This window comes from Engystomops pustulosus, chromosome 2 (genome assembly GCF_040894005.1).
Source record: "Engystomops pustulosus chromosome 2, aEngPut4.maternal, whole genome shotgun sequence".
Classification (NCBI taxonomy): domain Eukaryota; kingdom Metazoa; phylum Chordata; class Amphibia; order Anura; family Leptodactylidae; genus Engystomops; species Engystomops pustulosus.
Genome location: NC_092412.1, coordinates 193,444,189 through 193,460,570, shown reverse-complemented (window position 1 = coordinate 193,460,570; position 16,382 = coordinate 193,444,189). Strand labels below are relative to the sequence as shown.

Below are 16,382 nucleotides of genomic sequence, written 5' to 3'. Positions count from 1 at the left end.
TTTCTTGTGACATTTACTTGTTTTTATTTTTTCCTATTGAAGCTTTATTGTACTGCTACTTTTTTCATGATATATTGAGTGTAGTACATTGATATTTGATCCCAGGCCATTTGGTTGAGGTTTATAGGGATTTTCTCCTTACCCTCCCTCCCCCATCCTTGCAGTAATATAAAATATTTATATTGTATATCAAAATTCAATATCCATGAACCAGCAGCTCTTTGTGATATTCATATGTGCATGTATGCATTTTTTTATCATCATCATACATATTTATTTTGGTGATATACTTTGTGTAATATGTTTGTACCTGGACCTAGACCATTTGAGCGAGGTTTGTAAATTGCCCTTTGGTCTTTTTACCTCATTATTTGAATAGAGTATATTTTCCAAGTGCACGTCTCTTTTCTTAGAAAATTGTCAGTTTACACTCGTGGTCATGGGATCTTGAGATCCTGTGACCATTGTGGCCAATCAATTTCTTCAATGGTAACGGGAGCAAGAAAAATTCCATTTAGCCATGGTGTAACCGTTCTGTCTCCTGTGATGCTGAAGCGGTCATACAATGCCAAGCACATTCATCTGATTTGGAGGGTAATTATATTTCCTCCTACTCCAGTCTATTAGGGGCTTTTGGTGAAATCTTAGACCAGAAAAGCTTGAGCCCCTCCTTTGCTTCTCTAGCATATGCTGTACAAAGAGTTGCAGCTTTCAGCATCTTACATTTGTACAATGTTTCCGTGTTATAAACAGAAACTAACATCTGGTCCCTAGAGTTTTGGACCAAATATAAAAACCTTAAACACTAGCAAAGTCACCTAGTGTGAACCTGGTCATAGAAAAATCTCCATACATTCTAAAGTTCACCTGAAACATCTGACAAGTATTGCCTTGGAGTTATTGGTGTCCTGAGAATGCAGCTGCTGGGGGACGCTGCGACTGTCCCGTAACCAGAAATTCTGGCTGTCAACCAACTTATGTAAGGAACAGACCAAACAGGGCATTTACATAGTAGGCAACTACAAAGAGACTCATTGTTGACTGCAGACTTGTATCCTAATCCTTCAGAGGGTCCGTGAAGGGAATACTGCCTTTTTTTCATTATATAAATACTCTAAAGAATGATTCTGTGAAGAAACAGCAAGGATTTTATTTCCTGTAAAAACAGAAGACAAGGAAACCTCAGCTCTTCTAATGACATGGAACATGAGACGCTCTCTGGAAGGAGCCCCATGTCTCTCTCATTCTCTGGAAGTGGTTTTCTGTGTTTGTACCAGATTGGAGCAGTGAAAGCCCTGCTCGACATGGCACCAGATATATTAATATCAGCTCCTAAGGTTTATGGAGCTTCGGCTGGGTCTCTGGTAGCAGCTGCTGTAGTCTTCAAAGTCAACTTGGGTAAGTAATGCAAACATTCTATTACTTTGGGAGATGTTGCATGATACAATCCTTAGTGTGAGTTTATTACCCGTAGATTTCATTTATACCTTTTTGGGAATACCTTTTTATCACTTTTAAAATTTGTATGTAATCAGATATCTTGATATTTCTTTTCCGTTCTGTGCGTGACAATTATTTTAATAGACCTTGCATTTTCGTCACTGAGTTCTATGGCACTTCTAGGATTGCTTACTGAACAAGCCAACACTGGAAGTCCTGTGTAGTATGAGCACATTAGAGGGACTTCCAAGCAACAATCACCTTCTGCTGACAGATTCTCATTATTGTAAATGTGAGAAGTGTATATATATATATATATATATATGTATATAAGTGGAGACAGAGAGCCATGTAGTATAGTATCCTCTGGGAGTTAGTTTAATTAGAGAATGAGAGATTTTATTCTCACCTTCAGAAACTGTGATAGTATACAATAATAAATTCATCTTGATACTTGAATATTGGTCGGCCACTGCCTCTTGAAGTGTTCAGTTTCTGAATGTTTAGATTAGATAGGTACCGCATAGGTTCACAATATGTAAATACACTGACCTATTGTGAGTGAATAAATAAGCAACTTTCAGAACCAGATCAGTTAAAACGAAACATAGAATTTTTTTTTTATATAACATATTAATGAATCCTTTATTGTGTGACAATGCAATCTATTTTTATCTGTATTTTATGCTACATAAATAATGCATTAATCGTATTACATAATTACTACATAACATATTCTTTTCAGAATTTTTCAGAAATTTGAATGATTTTTTAAAGTATCAAATCATGTTACTTGCAATAGTATGTAACACCTCTAAAGAAAACATCATTTCTGCCAGTACTAATAATAGAGGATGTCACAACCTACACCACCACTCTGCTAAATGTTCCCTAGATGGATTATACAGCTGACCCATCATTGCATCTACTACAGACAATAGATAATGTAACAGGTTTATTAAAATGTATATGTATTAAAGTGATATAAATATAGCTGAAGTATAGAGGTGAGCAGACAAGAAGTTTCCATTGGGGGTCAGATGTGTTCCGTGTGACCTGGGCACATTGCCAGGCACCCCTGGCCAATCACAGCCATGGCTAGTTGCTAGGAGCGTCCATTTCCTAGATTCACTGTTTGCCCGCTGAACCGGAAACTTCAGGTCCACTCATCTCTACTCAAATATATTTGATTATATGGCATGTAGATAGGATTTGTTAGGGTGCATTCACACGCGGTATGTCCGCCATGTGCAGGAGTGGAGGAGGAGGTGACCCCTCCTCCCTCCATAGAAAACAGCGGCGCACGGCCGCACACTTGCCGTGCTGCTATTGCCGTCTATGGGGACGTACATGCGGCATGTATAGCCCCGCAGACGGCAGTGTGAATGAGCCCTTAAATGGACAGTTCTACCAAGGAGCTTTAAAAAGAATTATTAGAAAAGGAATAAATTACAACATTACAATATTAATTAACAGTTTATTGCATTACATAATTAACTAAAAATCCTGAAAATTTTGTAAAGCAGAAACACTTTTGTGTCAGTGAAAAGAGAATACAATAATAAAATATTATTTAAATACATGCGTTTCTACTAGAGTTAACGAAAACTATGTGCTTCCTGTTATGTTTACCCTTCCAATTATCATTCATTGTATGTGCCATTGACCTTTGTATGTAAACTATGTATGAACTGAATGTTGGGAAGTTAACATTTTCACAATGTACAATATTTGAATTAAATCAGTAAAGCTAAACTATACAATTTAGGGACAAGACTCCATACAAATGTGTAAAGCTCTTCAGAATATGATGGCGCTATATAAATAAGGATTATTATTACTATTCTACAAATCATAAAACTTTTTTAAAATGTAGTGCAAAACATGTTAAACGCCGTTTCTTGTGTACAGGGCATCCATGGTTTCATTGCTATAACGATAAGTCAATGTTAGTAAGTCTTAGGGGCAGAACAACAAAAATCAAAGCAGTGAGAAATAATGAACACTACACTTTGTGCTGTGCAACTTTTTAGTCCCAAATTATAGCTCCCAAAAGTAACTCTGGATCTAGCATGCTCTGTTTTGGGACTTAGGTGCAAGAATGGGACATTTTCAGAGCCCAAAAGTCTCACAAGTTGAACAAACGTCTGGGCTACAAAGATAAATACGGCAACTACATTACATCCTTGAGGCAGCTAACTTTGTTACGCTGCTGGATTCTGCAACTAAAAAGCCTCAAACTGTGAAGTCTCACAAAAGGTTGCAAAGAAAAAGAAAGCAATAGGTGTGATACATGTCCCCCTGGGTCTAGCATGGTCTACTTTGGGCCTTATTAGGTGCAAAAATGGTACGCTGCTAGATTCTGCACCTAAAAAGCCTCAAACTGCGAAGTCTCACACAAAGTTCCACAAAAAAAATAAAAAGAATGCAATAGGAGTGATACATGTCCTCCAATGAAACACTCCGCTCTGCTGCCTCACCTAATGAATAAATCGGACTCGGCAGTGCTTCCCTCCCTTGTTTATAGAGAAGCTGCATCTGTGTCCTCTCCATGCTGCTAGAAGCACGGCTGAACCGAGAGGTGCCTCTGTCTGTAGTGTGCTGTCTGCCTCTTACCCCTTCCCCTTTTCCTGCAATGCAAGATAAACTAGAGGAAATTGTCCGACCATAGCTGGAAGATTTGTGGTAGGATCCAGGGACAGACAAAATTGTAAACAACGGTGTCACAGAAAGTGTCACCATATCTGTGAAATGTTGTATTTGTATTGAATTAGAGAATGCGTTATTTTGTTATGCTGAGTATATTTGAGAATCTTGTCATTGTGGGAATATCCCTAATTGTCCCTATATGCCTACTTGGACTGAATGGACAAAGGGGGTGGAATAAATCTACCGTATTTTTCGGACTATAAGGCGCACTAAAAATCCTTTGATTTTCTCAGAAATCAAAGGTGCGCCTTATAGTCCGGTGCGCCTTATATATGAACCTAGACGTTTTAGCAGGCATTTATGGATGGTGCGCCTTATACTCCAGTGCGCCTTATAGTCCGAAAAAATACTGTAATCTAAAATGAGTTTTAGATTATAATTCTACAATAATACAGTGTTCTTTCTTACAGACGAGCTACAGAAAATTATCTTAGATGCAGCTATTGAAGCCAGGAAAACCATATTTGGCCCCCTTTTCCCAACCTTTAATTTACTAACAATTTTACAAAAAGCTCTCCTCAACTTTTTGCCTGACAATGCACATCAAATTGCAACAGGAAAACTCAATGTTGCTCTTACACGTCTATCAGATGGGAAAACTATACTGGTTTCTGATTTCAAGTCAAAAGAAGAAGTCATGCAGGTAGTATATGGTCTTGTAGCATTTATGTAAGCTGGAGCAGATTAACCTTTTAAGAACACAACTTTTTTTTCTGTTAGAAGCCTTACGTTTTTTGTACATTTCTGTTTACATGAATCAACTGCAGCATTTAAAAGATTACAGGGGTTGCCCAAGTTTCCTTATTCTCTTACCAGTTGCATGGGGGGGCTGTAAAAACAGGAAAATAACCTGTACTTACCTCCTTCCAGCTCTCCTGTTACTGCCAGTCTCTGTATGCATACAGAAGCCCAGCAATGACCGGTACATGCCGCAGTCTCTGCTGCAGCCTGTGTAATTCTTACTGGACCTGAAGCTGTTATGACATCACCACTCCACCTCTGTATACATAGACTGTGTGAGAATTGTGGAACCAACAACAGTCAAAGACATTTTGAAAAGAAATGATGATAACTACATTTAAGACCAGAACCAAAATTACTGCCAATATACAGATAGGGAACTCATGATGCTCCATTTTAATGAACATTGTCAGTTTGGGGGCCTAGGGCCCACCACTTCTGGGGGCCCACTTACTGGAACATGGCAATTTTACATGAAACACATTTCAAACGTTTATGCAGTAGCTCCTTTCTCTTCCTGGGAAATGGGCCCTCTCTTATTGTGGCTCCTCTCCTCCTCACCCCTTCATATAGCAACCTCTATCATCTCCCCATTATATTATGGCCCATCTCCTCTTCCCCTCATCTCCCATTAATATTGTGTCCCCATCTCGACATCATCTTACCTGCTTACCCAATTCCCCTTTCATCTTGTGGGCTCCCTCTCCTCCTCCCCCATGTTATAGGTCCCCTTCATATTGTGACCACTCTATTCTGCAGCTCATATTGTGTGGCCACTTTAGTTCTTACCCTCATATTGTGGACCCATTTCTAATCTAATTTGCATAATAATTTGGAACGTGGTGTAGACCAAATTGGTGGGCTTCTAAACTATCACCTGTACAGGGTACCCTGCCTTAGTTCTCAGGTCACTTACAGGTTTATAGTTTCCTTCCATAACATGTTAAAGTACCAAACTAACAATCTTGCATATAAATGATGGAGGAAAGGAGATGAATCTGATGTAAGTATTTTATTCACAGGCTCTTACCTGCAGTTGTTTTGTTCCTTTTTACTGTGGCTTTGTGCCACCTACATTCCAAGGAGTGGTAAGTAAAACTGATTCTTCTAATGTGCAATATACAGTAAGTATCCAACTATATACCTCTATGTGTCGTTGCATTTAATACAATAAATGTTATTTTGTGTTAGCGGCTTTGTAAATATAGTGGATGGTTATGTTGTATTATACTACATTTCCTTGAGTAATGATGTATATTGTATAGTGAGACTGTTGGAGCACAACATGATGTGACTTTAGACAATGTAAGGGTTTCCATATGAGGAGATATAAGGGGAGCTGGGAGGGGGCAAGGTATGAGGGCTGCTGCTGGTGGGACAAGATACAAGGGGAGCCGCTTCTGCTGGGGGTAAGGTATGAGGGAAACTGCTCTTACTTGTGGGGCAAGGTATGAGGTCTGCTGCTAGTGGGAAACTGCTGCAGGGGGGTAACGTATGAGGGGATTTCTGTTACTGGGGGGGGGGGCAAGGTATGAGGTGAACTGCAGTTTCTGGGGAGCAAGGTATGAGGTCTCCTGCTGGGGGACAAGGTATGTGGGAAACTGCTGCTTAGGGGGCAAGATATAAGGGGAACTGCTGCTAGGAGGCAAAGTATGTGGAGAGGTATGAGAAGAGCTGCTGCTTGGTGGCACAGTATGATGGAAGCTGCTGCTGGGGAGCCCAGTATAAGGGAAGCTGCCGGGGGAAGCACAGTATGAGGGGAGCTGCTGCTGGGGGGAAGCACAGTATGAAAGGAGCTGCTCAGGGGAGCTACTGAGGGGAAGCACAGTATGAGGGGAGCTGCTGAGGGGAAGCACAGTATGAGGGGAGCTACTGAGGAGAAGCACAGTATGAGGGGAGCTACTGAGGGGAAGCACAGTATGAGGGGAGCTACTGAGGGGAAGCACAGTATGATGGGAGCTACTGAGGGGAAGCACAGTATGAGGGGAGCTACTGAGGGGAAACACAGTATGAGGGGAGCTACTGAGGGGAAGCACAGTATGAGGGGAGCTACTGGGGGGAAGCACAGTATGAGGGGAGCTACTGAGGGGAAGCACAGTATGAGGGGAGCTACTGAGGGGAAGCAGAGTATGAGGGGAGCTACTGAGGGGAAGCAGAGTATGAGGGGAGCTACTGAGGGGAAGCACAGTATGAAGGGAGCTACTAGGGGAAGCAGAGTATGAGGGGAGCTACTGAGGGAAAGCACAGTATGAGGGGAGCTACTGAGGGGAAGCACAGTATGAGGGGAGCTACTGAGGGGAAGCACAGTATGAGGGGAGCTACTGAGGGGAAGCACAGTATGAGGGGAGCTACTGAGGGGAAGCACAGTATGAGGTTAGCTGCTAGGGGGAAGCACAGTATGGAGGGCGCTGCTGCTGGGGATAGCACAATATGAGTGGAGCTGCTAAGGAGAAGCACAGTATGAGGGGAGCTGCTGAGTGGAAGCACAGTATGAGGGGAGCTACTGAGGGGAAGCACAGTATGAGGGCCCCTCATACTGTGCTTCCCCTCAGTAGCTCCCCTCATACTGTGCTTCCCCTCAGTAGCTCCCCTCATACTGTGCTTCCCCTCAGTAGCTCCCCTCATACTGTGCTTCCCCTCAGTAGCTCCCCTCATACTGTGCTTCCCCTCAGTAGCTCCCCTCATACTGTGCTTCCCCTCAGTAGCTCCCCTCATACTCTGCTTCCCCTCAGTAGCTCCCCTCATACTGTGCTTCCCCTCAGTAGCTCCCCTCATACTGTGCTTCCCCTCAGTAGCTCCCCTCATACTGTGCTTCTCCTCAGTAGCTCCCCTCATTGAGTAACTTCTACTGTCATCAGAGTATGACACCATGGCTCCATTGTTTCCATGTTTCCTTGCAGTTGGCTGGAGACATACACAGCCAAATCACTGTGGCAATTTTTATGCTGAAGATTTGGCTTGCGATTTATCTTTAAGGAAATATACCATCAAAATCAAGCATGATGAACCTGGCACTGTGACTGTAGTAATCTTCTTAGATTTGTTATCCATGACCTCATTCTAAAAATCAACTTAATGACCCTGTATTCTAATGACCCTGAAGGGCTCCTGGTATCAGAGCCCCTCTCCCCAGTGCTCTTCTGGCTCATTTGCATAATGTTAAAAATAGAATTTTGAAGAAAGGTGTCCATGAATAACAAACATAAGAAGATCACCACAGTCATGGTGCCTGGATCTATGAGTAAGTGTCACTGGTTTATCAAGCTTGATATTGATGTTAGATTTCCTTAAAGGACATCTAATACCAGATCAAGGATTGTAAACCTAGCACACTGACATACTGGTGTGTGTCCCCTCTGGCAGGATCTGCTCTTCTTTTAGCTTCTTATGCCCTGATTTTTACAAAAACAGGCTTTTAAAATTATGCACATGAGCCTGAGGGGCTCCAGCCTCTATACGAGTTAACGGAGCCTGGAGCCCCTCAGGCTCATTTGCATAATTTTAAAAAACAAGGGCATTAGAAGCTAAAAGGACAGCAGTATGTCTCTATGCTTGGTTTACAATCCTTGATATGGTGATAGATTTCCTTTAAAGCAAAGATTTCATTTTAGTAATGGTAGGGATAGTTACAGTGATACCAATTCTTTTTCTTCATGAAGTAGTTTTGTTTATTCTTTGCATAAAAAATGTAACCTTTTATTTAATGTGTTTATCATATTTTTATTAGTCCTGCTGTTTAGTGAAATTTGAAGTTCTAGTATCTGATAGGGTAGAAGAAGCAGTGACATCCATGAGATTGCAAGGGAAAAAGGGGAGAAGCAGCTACAAATGTTGTGATCGGGCCAAGGAGCTCCAAGTCATGCTCTGACAATAATATTTCACTTGCTTTGGTATCATTTGTATTTATCCCTTGTTTCCTCTTTCCTATAGAGATACATTGATGGTGGATTTACAAACTTCCAACCATTGTTTGACTTAAGGTCTATGATAACTATATCCCCATTCACAGGGGAGATTGACATTTGTCCTAGAGATTGCGCTGTCAGCCATCTGTGTCTTCAGATTTTTAATACTAGCTTCCAGCTTTCAGTCCGGAATCTATGTAGAGTGGGCTATGCTCTATTCCCACCACCTGCGGATGTAAGTATTTCCCTTTGATTACTAAACCAGTACTTGTTGTTTTCCATTGTTAAATTGGGGTGAGCCCCATTGTAAACGCAATGCAAGCATCACATGTGGCCACATCCTTAGGGTATCTGCACACGTTGCAGAATTGCGGTGGCATTTGCCCAAGTGGAAATTGTGCAGCCATTCAACCACAATCAGAATGATGCAGATCCTGCAGTGATTCTGCTGCTGCTGGTGCGCCACACTCAACCTTTTCATTTCAATGGTTGATTTCCGCACAATGATCTGCAGCAATAAAGAACTGGTCACTTATTTGCTGCAGATGAAAATCTGTTGTGGAAAGATGTTTACACTGTATTGTGTGGATTGTTTGCCACCAATCCCATGTACTACAATGCTATTGTATTATGCTGCGGATTTGGCAAACAAAAATTCTGTGAGACCATACACAGGTGCAGTGGGCCCTGGATTCCTTCTGACCATGACCATGCTAGGCCTCATTAGATATGGTAGGTATATACATGTCACTCCTTCATTTCAATGATATTTGATGGTATTTGAATCTAAACTCACTGCTGCCTGAGGCGAGATATAGAACAGCACCCCCTTGGCCCAATCCAGAATTAATACTGTATATATTCGACTATAAGTTGATCCGACTATAAGCCGAGGCCCCGAATTTTACCACAAATAACCTGGAATACTTATTGACTCCAGTATAAGCCATGGGTGGGAAATGCATTGGTCACAACCTCCCCAAGTTATGTAATGCCCAGCAGTCTTCCGTCACTATTGCAAATGCCCAGCAGCCTCCTCCAGTAATGTAATGTCCAGAAGCCTCCCCAAGTAATGAAATGGCCAGCAGCATCACCCCATGAAATGCCCCATGTAGCTCTCCTCCAGTAAAGAAATGTCCCATGTAGCCCTCCTCCAGTAAAGAAATGTCCCATGTAGCCCTCCTCCAGTAAAGAAATGCCCCATGCAGCCCCACATAAAGAAATGCCCTCTAGCAGCCTTAATAATGTAATGCCCTGCAGCCCCCCAATTAATGAAATTCCTTCAGCCCCCCAAATAATGAAACTCCTGCCCCCCCCCCCCAATAATGAAATCCCTGCAGGTTTCCAAATAACGAAATGCCCTGCAGTTCCCTAAATAATGAAATGCCTGAAGCCCCCCCCCCCATAATGGAATGCCCGGCAGCCCCCTAATAATATAATGCCCTGCAGCTCCCCAAACAGTTAAATGTACACCTTAGTTTCAACCTCAGTGTCTCTTTTTCTGCAAATATTTCCAGTACCTGAAGAAGGTAAATAAGAATGTAATAAGACCGAAATGTTATATGTTGGATTGTATTTTACGTTTCCATGTTAAAGCCACAAGTGAACAAATAAAAGAAAGATTTGCATAAGTAGGACTGGCAAGCTTTTTTTTTTAATGCAAGGCTTCATGTGGCTGTAGTGTATCAGCAGTTCCTGCATGATATAGGCATAAATGCTATGGACTAGACTGCCAGTTCCCCAGATCTGAATCCAGTCAAGCACATCTGGGACATCATGTCTCGTTCCATCCACCAATGCCACGCTGCACCACGGACTGTCCTTTATGCTTTAACCCCTTACCGACGTGTGATGTATTAGTACGTCCCACATTGTTGTGGGTATATGGAGAAGGCTCATAGGCTAATGGGTGTTAACCATTTGACCTCGGTAAATAGCCCATGCTGCCATCTTGGCTTAGATCATCGCTCCCCGTGTCATCATTGGGGAGCGACAGTCTGCCAGACTGAGGCTGTATGTTTTCTGCTAATTAGCAGAATCCCCAAATACTGCCATACTTTATTTGGTAGGATCAACCTGGGGTCTGAAAAATAGTAAAAAAAATAGAAATAGAAAATAGAAAAATAAAACTTCAAATCACCCTCCTTTCCCTAGAACTGATAAAAAAAAGAAATAAACAGTAAAAATCATAAACATGTTAGGTATATAATAACAGTTATTTCCTGCATGTAACCTCAAATCTCATGTAGTCCTCAAAATGGTAGCAATGAAAATTTCATCTCATCTTGCAAAAAATAACATGTCAGACCGATTCATGCACCGATGTATGAAAAAGATATTAGCACCAGAAGATGGCAAAATGAATTTTTATTTTTTTATTGAAGGGTTTAATTTTTTGAAATGTATTAAAACACATTAAAACTTATATACGAGAATTTTTAGTATTGCTGTGATCGTACTGATCGTACCGAGCAGATATGTCATTTGGGGCACATAGTGAAATTTGTATGAACCAAGCTTAAAAGAGAATGGTGCAAATGCATTTGGAATTTTTTCCCTCTTCTCAGTACACGGTATGGAATATTAAATACCATCACTATGTGCAATTTGTTAAGCAGAAAACGAGCCCTCACACAGATCTTTACATGGAAAAATTAAAAAGTTATTGATTTTTAAATGTGAGGAGTGAAAGATGAAAATGCAAAATCGAAAAAGGGCTTTGTCGGGAAGTGGTTAATCCAGGTCAGAGAGGAGATCCCTTAGTAGAACATCCGCCAACTCATCTATGTCTGCTGTTGTGGGGAGGTAATACAGGAACGTGGAGGCCACACACAATACTGAGCCTCATTTCCTTGACTTGAGGCCTTTCCACTGAACTTGGATCAGCCTAAAATTTGATATTATTTGTTTTATTGTTCTCATTCTACTATGTAATGAATAAAGATTTGCAACTGGAATATTTAATTCATTGATTATATATATATATATATATATATATATATATATATATATATATATAATGCTACTTTTGCTAATGTTTTATATTTTTATTTTACATCCGCAGGTCCTCAGTAACTTTTACTTCCAAGGTTATAAAGATGCAATTTTTTATCTTATTTCAAATAACAAGATCCGTCTGCAAATTACATATCCACCCTTTGATAAATACTTCACAAAACCAAAGCGTTCTAAAAGAAGACAACAAGAGATGGTTAAAGGAATAGAGCCAATAGAACTGTGTATTTAACCTTGAGTATGTACTGAAGAAGGAATACAAGAATTTTGGATAAAACAGGATGCAATAAATATAATTATATACTGTATACTCAGTAACATTTATCCTCCATGTAAACACATATATGTATATAGGCACTCCGTCATACCATTGCATATGCCTAATGCATACATTAGGTGGCACTCTTGAACCATGCACCGTGAGATAAATGGTGTCTCTTTTCTTAAGTGAGTATCAGATATCGGATTCCTACCAAAAATTAAGCAGAGCATGAAGAAGGATCAAGGATTATAAAAAGTTAGCTTTTTACACTATGACCGGAGCTCCAAGTATTTTTCTTCTACCTCGTTATTCCATCTTTATCCACCAATGAACAGCACCAATCCTCAATTTCTCCTGCTGAAAGTATGTCACCATTCAGACTAGCACCATCGCACTTTCCTTATCCTCCTTTAATTATATTGTAAAGCACTGTAGCTGGAAGTAAAATGTTGGCAGATAGTGTGGTATGTTCCAACAAAGTTAAAATTTATTAAATCAAATAGTGGGACGTTAGCTTTCATGTCCACTCGACCCAGGGTTTCGCCAGCGAGGCTTCTTCCAGGGCGTTGCTCCGGGGGTTGTATTAAGATATGTATTATTAATGATTACTGTTTGCAATCCTCGAAAAAGAACTTTCATTGAATGCATTAAAATAGCAATGACCAACCAGTTGTGCCATCCAGTCCTATAAAATCAAAACCGAAATGAAGTCAGAGTAACAAGTTATTTGGCATCAGGACTGCGACACCATCGTATCCTGCCAAAAAGGTGTTAAAGGGGTTATGCCAATGTTGTGTGTGAATTCAACTCACCTTGACTACTGAGTCAGGGTCATTGTAATATTCCAAAATTAAGCAGTTCTGTCCAGCAACCAGCTTTATTGGAAAACTTTAAAACATTAAATAATAATTCTTTATTTATATATCGCCTACAGATTACACAGTGCTGTAAGAAAATTGCCAAATTGGTCCCTGTCTCCATGGGGCTCACAATATAATCAACATTAAAAACTACTTTAAAAAAAAAGGCACCATTACTCCATCTAATGTCTTTTAAGTCTTGTTCCTGGTTTCTGGGCACAACTGCTCGGTTAAAGGGGTTGTCCAGTTACCATAAATAAATATTTTTGTTTCTTTAATGCATATATACATTTTTCCAACATACTTTTTGTATCAATTGCTCATGGCTTACCAGATCTCTGCTTGCTGTCATGCTATAAAATTTTATTCCCAGTGTACAGAACTCTTTCCCTGGTCACACAGGTGCATGGCTCGTTAGTATCACAGAGAGCTTTCTATAGAATAACAGCAAGCAGAGATCTATAATAATACTAATAATCTTTATATAGTGCCATCAAATTCCGTAGCGCTTTATATAAAACCATGAAGAATTAATTCACAAAGGAGGAAGGGATGTACTGGCATACAAGCCTTTATAAATTGCAATTCTTGCCTTACAGCCAAGAATCGCAACTGTTTTCCTACCTCCATGCTAAGGGGGTATGGAGTGGTCCATACCGGGCTGCGGAGTCGTGCACCAGCTAGTTCCTGATCAGGCACCGAATATACTTGGCATATTCGGCCCACCTACAGGGAAGGGTTGCCATCATTAAACCATTATACATTAAATGATATAATTGATATCATAATATAATGATATCATTACACTAATAACATTTATTTGCAATTGGAAGTATTGCAATTCTTTTAACCCTTTAAGGACCTCACCCTTTTTTGTTTTTTCATTTTCATTTTTCACTCCCCACAATCAAAAATCTAAAACTTTTTTTTTCATGTAAAACAAGCTCTGTGAGGGCTTGTTTTCTGCGTAACAAATTGCACTTCATAGTGATGGTATTGAATATTCCATGCCGTGTACTGGGAATGCAGTGAAATAGGTGATAAAACGCATTTACAACGTTTTCTTGTGAGCTTGGATTTTACGGCTTTCACTGTGCGCCCCAAATAACATGTCTACTTTATTCTTTGGGTCGGTGCGAACCCGGGGATACCAAATTTGTATACGTTTTATAAGGTTTTCAAAACATGTGTAGAAATAGTTTTTTTTAATTTTATCTTCTGCCACTTATAACTTTTTTATACTTTGGTGTACGGTGCTGTGGGTGGTATCTTTTTGTTTGCGAATTTTGATGAAGTTTTCATCTTTTTATTGATTTTTTTATATTTTTCAAAATGGCAAATACGTGGCATTTTTTACTTTGGGCGCTGTTTTCCGTTACGCGGTTAAACACAGTGAAAAAACGTTATTATATTTTGATATATTAGGCATTTTTGGATGCAGAAATAGCTAATGTGTTTGTGATTTTCACTCTTTATTTTTATTTATATCAGTTCTAGGGAAAGGGGGGTGATTTGAATTTTTAGGTTTTTTTATTATAATTTTTTTTTACTTTCTTTATCTTTACTTTTACTATTTTTCAGACTCCCTAGGGTACTTTAACCTTAGGTTGTCTGATTGATCCTATCATATACTGCCATACTACAGTATGGTAGTATATAGGGATTTTCATCCTCATACATTACAATGGGCTATTAGCACATAGTAATGAATGGGTTAAATCCAGACAGCCTCAGGTCTTCGGAAGACCCAAGGCTGTCATGGAAACCGATCGCCGATCCCCGATGAAGTCACGGGAAGCGGAGATCTCCAACAAGATGGCCCACACGCCGCCATGTTTTTGAAGCCGCTGGCAGCTTTGCTGTTGGCGCTGTGCGGGCTAACCCCCGTGATCAGTGCTAGCACCGATCGCGGGTGTTACCACTAAGTCTTTTTTGCGATATGCAGCAAAGACCTACCTCCCATGGAGAGGGCGTACCCGCAGCCGACCCGTGATGTGCTATTACGTCACAGGTGATGAAAGGGTTAAATTGGGGCTCAGTTGTTTCTAGATGTATGATTCAGCAGAGAAAGATGTAGAGAAACATGGTATGGACTTGTTAGGACAAGATACAGCAAACGACGTTCTGCACAGATCAAAAGCAAAACTATTCTATACACATTGCTTGAGAATGGCTACATGGAGTTAGCTGAAATGTTGCATTATTCCTGCATGTGAATAAACATTTGAACGCCACGGAGTGCTGCTTTCTGTTTTGGATTTTTTAGCTATATATACCTATATTGTATTAGCTACAGCGAAGTTTATGAAGAATCAATGGGTCCAGTAGTTCAGATATCTTTTTGTATGCCACAAGCAGGAGCACATCATTCATGTCCTCTATTGTTGGAGTGGATAAGAGGCATGAACTCAACTCATCACAAATGGAACTAGTGCGCCATACATCTGGCCCCATAACTTGCCTTCTTGATTTTGATTCTCAATGGTAAAACAGAAAAGTTAAAATAATAAATAAATATTATGTTTTCCCAATACCCTGAATATCATCCTACAGTTAACCTGCTATAGGGTACAGTGTTCACATACTTTAACAATGTCGAAATAAGAAAGAAAGAATGCTGTTTTTTATGTCCAAACCAGGAGTGGAGTAAAAATAAGAGGAGGAGCAGCCACTCCATTATGCTCTTATGCATTAGGATCCGCAATCTGCTGCAAAACTGCATCAGAAAACCTCAGTGTGGGAACATAGCCTAACAGAGATGGTTATGTGTTTGGTGTAAGTTTCTCTTATCAGAGCTGAATCTCATATTAAATGTATAAAAATTAAGTAATGATGCGTTCCCACGTTCAGTTTTTCAGATTATGTTTTTGAAGCCAAAAGCAGTTGGGATCATAATAGGTGAGAACATATAATGGAAAGTTGATCCTCTTTTTCACTCCACTCCTGGTTTGGACATTGAAAACTGCATCTGAAAAACTAAAAATGTGAATACATTCTCATTCTTGTGTATGTGACACTGTTACTAATGGGGGTATAAAATAATAATAATTCCTTTATTTATATATCACACACAGATTACGCAGAATTACACAGAGCTTGCCAAATCGGTCCCTGTCCTAAATGGGGCTCACAATCTTATCAACCTCTCAGTATGTTTTGAAATGTGGGAGGAAACCGGAGGACCCGGGGGAAACTCACACAAACACAGAGAGAACCTCTGTCCTGTTGCACCAACATCCATTTTCAAACCCGTAGAACACAGCTGACACCACCTTCTATCAGTAGTTGCTTTCTCTCTGACCCTTGCCTTTGACTGTTTGAGTCCTTTTAGGCATCTCCGTACCCTGGCTTATCTTAACCTCAGAAATATATGCACCCACAGCAGCAGGCCTCAAGCAGTAATAGGAAGAGCATGGGGATACCACAGGGTGATTTGGAAGGTGGAGTCTA

General features: G+C 40.3%; 1 protein-coding gene across 1 annotated transcript; it reads left to right on the top strand.

Annotated features, from left to right (window-relative positions):
• The first annotated feature begins 1,002 nt into the window (after window positions 1-1,002).
• On the top strand, window positions 1,003-15,096 carry LOC140119063 (omega-hydroxyceramide transacylase-like). Its single transcript, XM_072137690.1, has 5 exons — window positions 1,003-1,398; window positions 4,560-4,792; window positions 5,913-5,978; window positions 8,821-9,030; window positions 11,860-15,096. The coding sequence occupies exons 1-5, from the start codon at window positions 1,200-1,202 to the stop codon at window positions 12,040-12,042; spliced, it is 891 nt and encodes a 296-aa protein (XP_071993791.1). The 5' UTR covers window positions 1,003-1,199; the 3' UTR covers window positions 12,043-15,096.
• The last annotated feature ends 1,286 nt before the right edge of the window (window positions 15,097-16,382 follow it).

Bases quoted from the DNA above. Each gene is read 5' to 3' on its own strand.
- LOC140119063 (XM_072137690.1), top strand. From the start codon at position 1,200: ATGGAACATGAGACGCTCTCTGGAAGGAGCCCCATGTCTCTCTCATTC. The intron at 5,979-8,820 runs GTAAGTAAAACT...TCTTTCCTATAG, and splicing joins CACCTACATTCCAAGGAGTG to AGATACATTGATGGTGGATT. The intron at 9,031-11,859 runs GTAAGTATTTCC...TTACATCCGCAG, and splicing joins TATTCCCACCACCTGCGGAT to GTCCTCAGTAACTTTTACTT.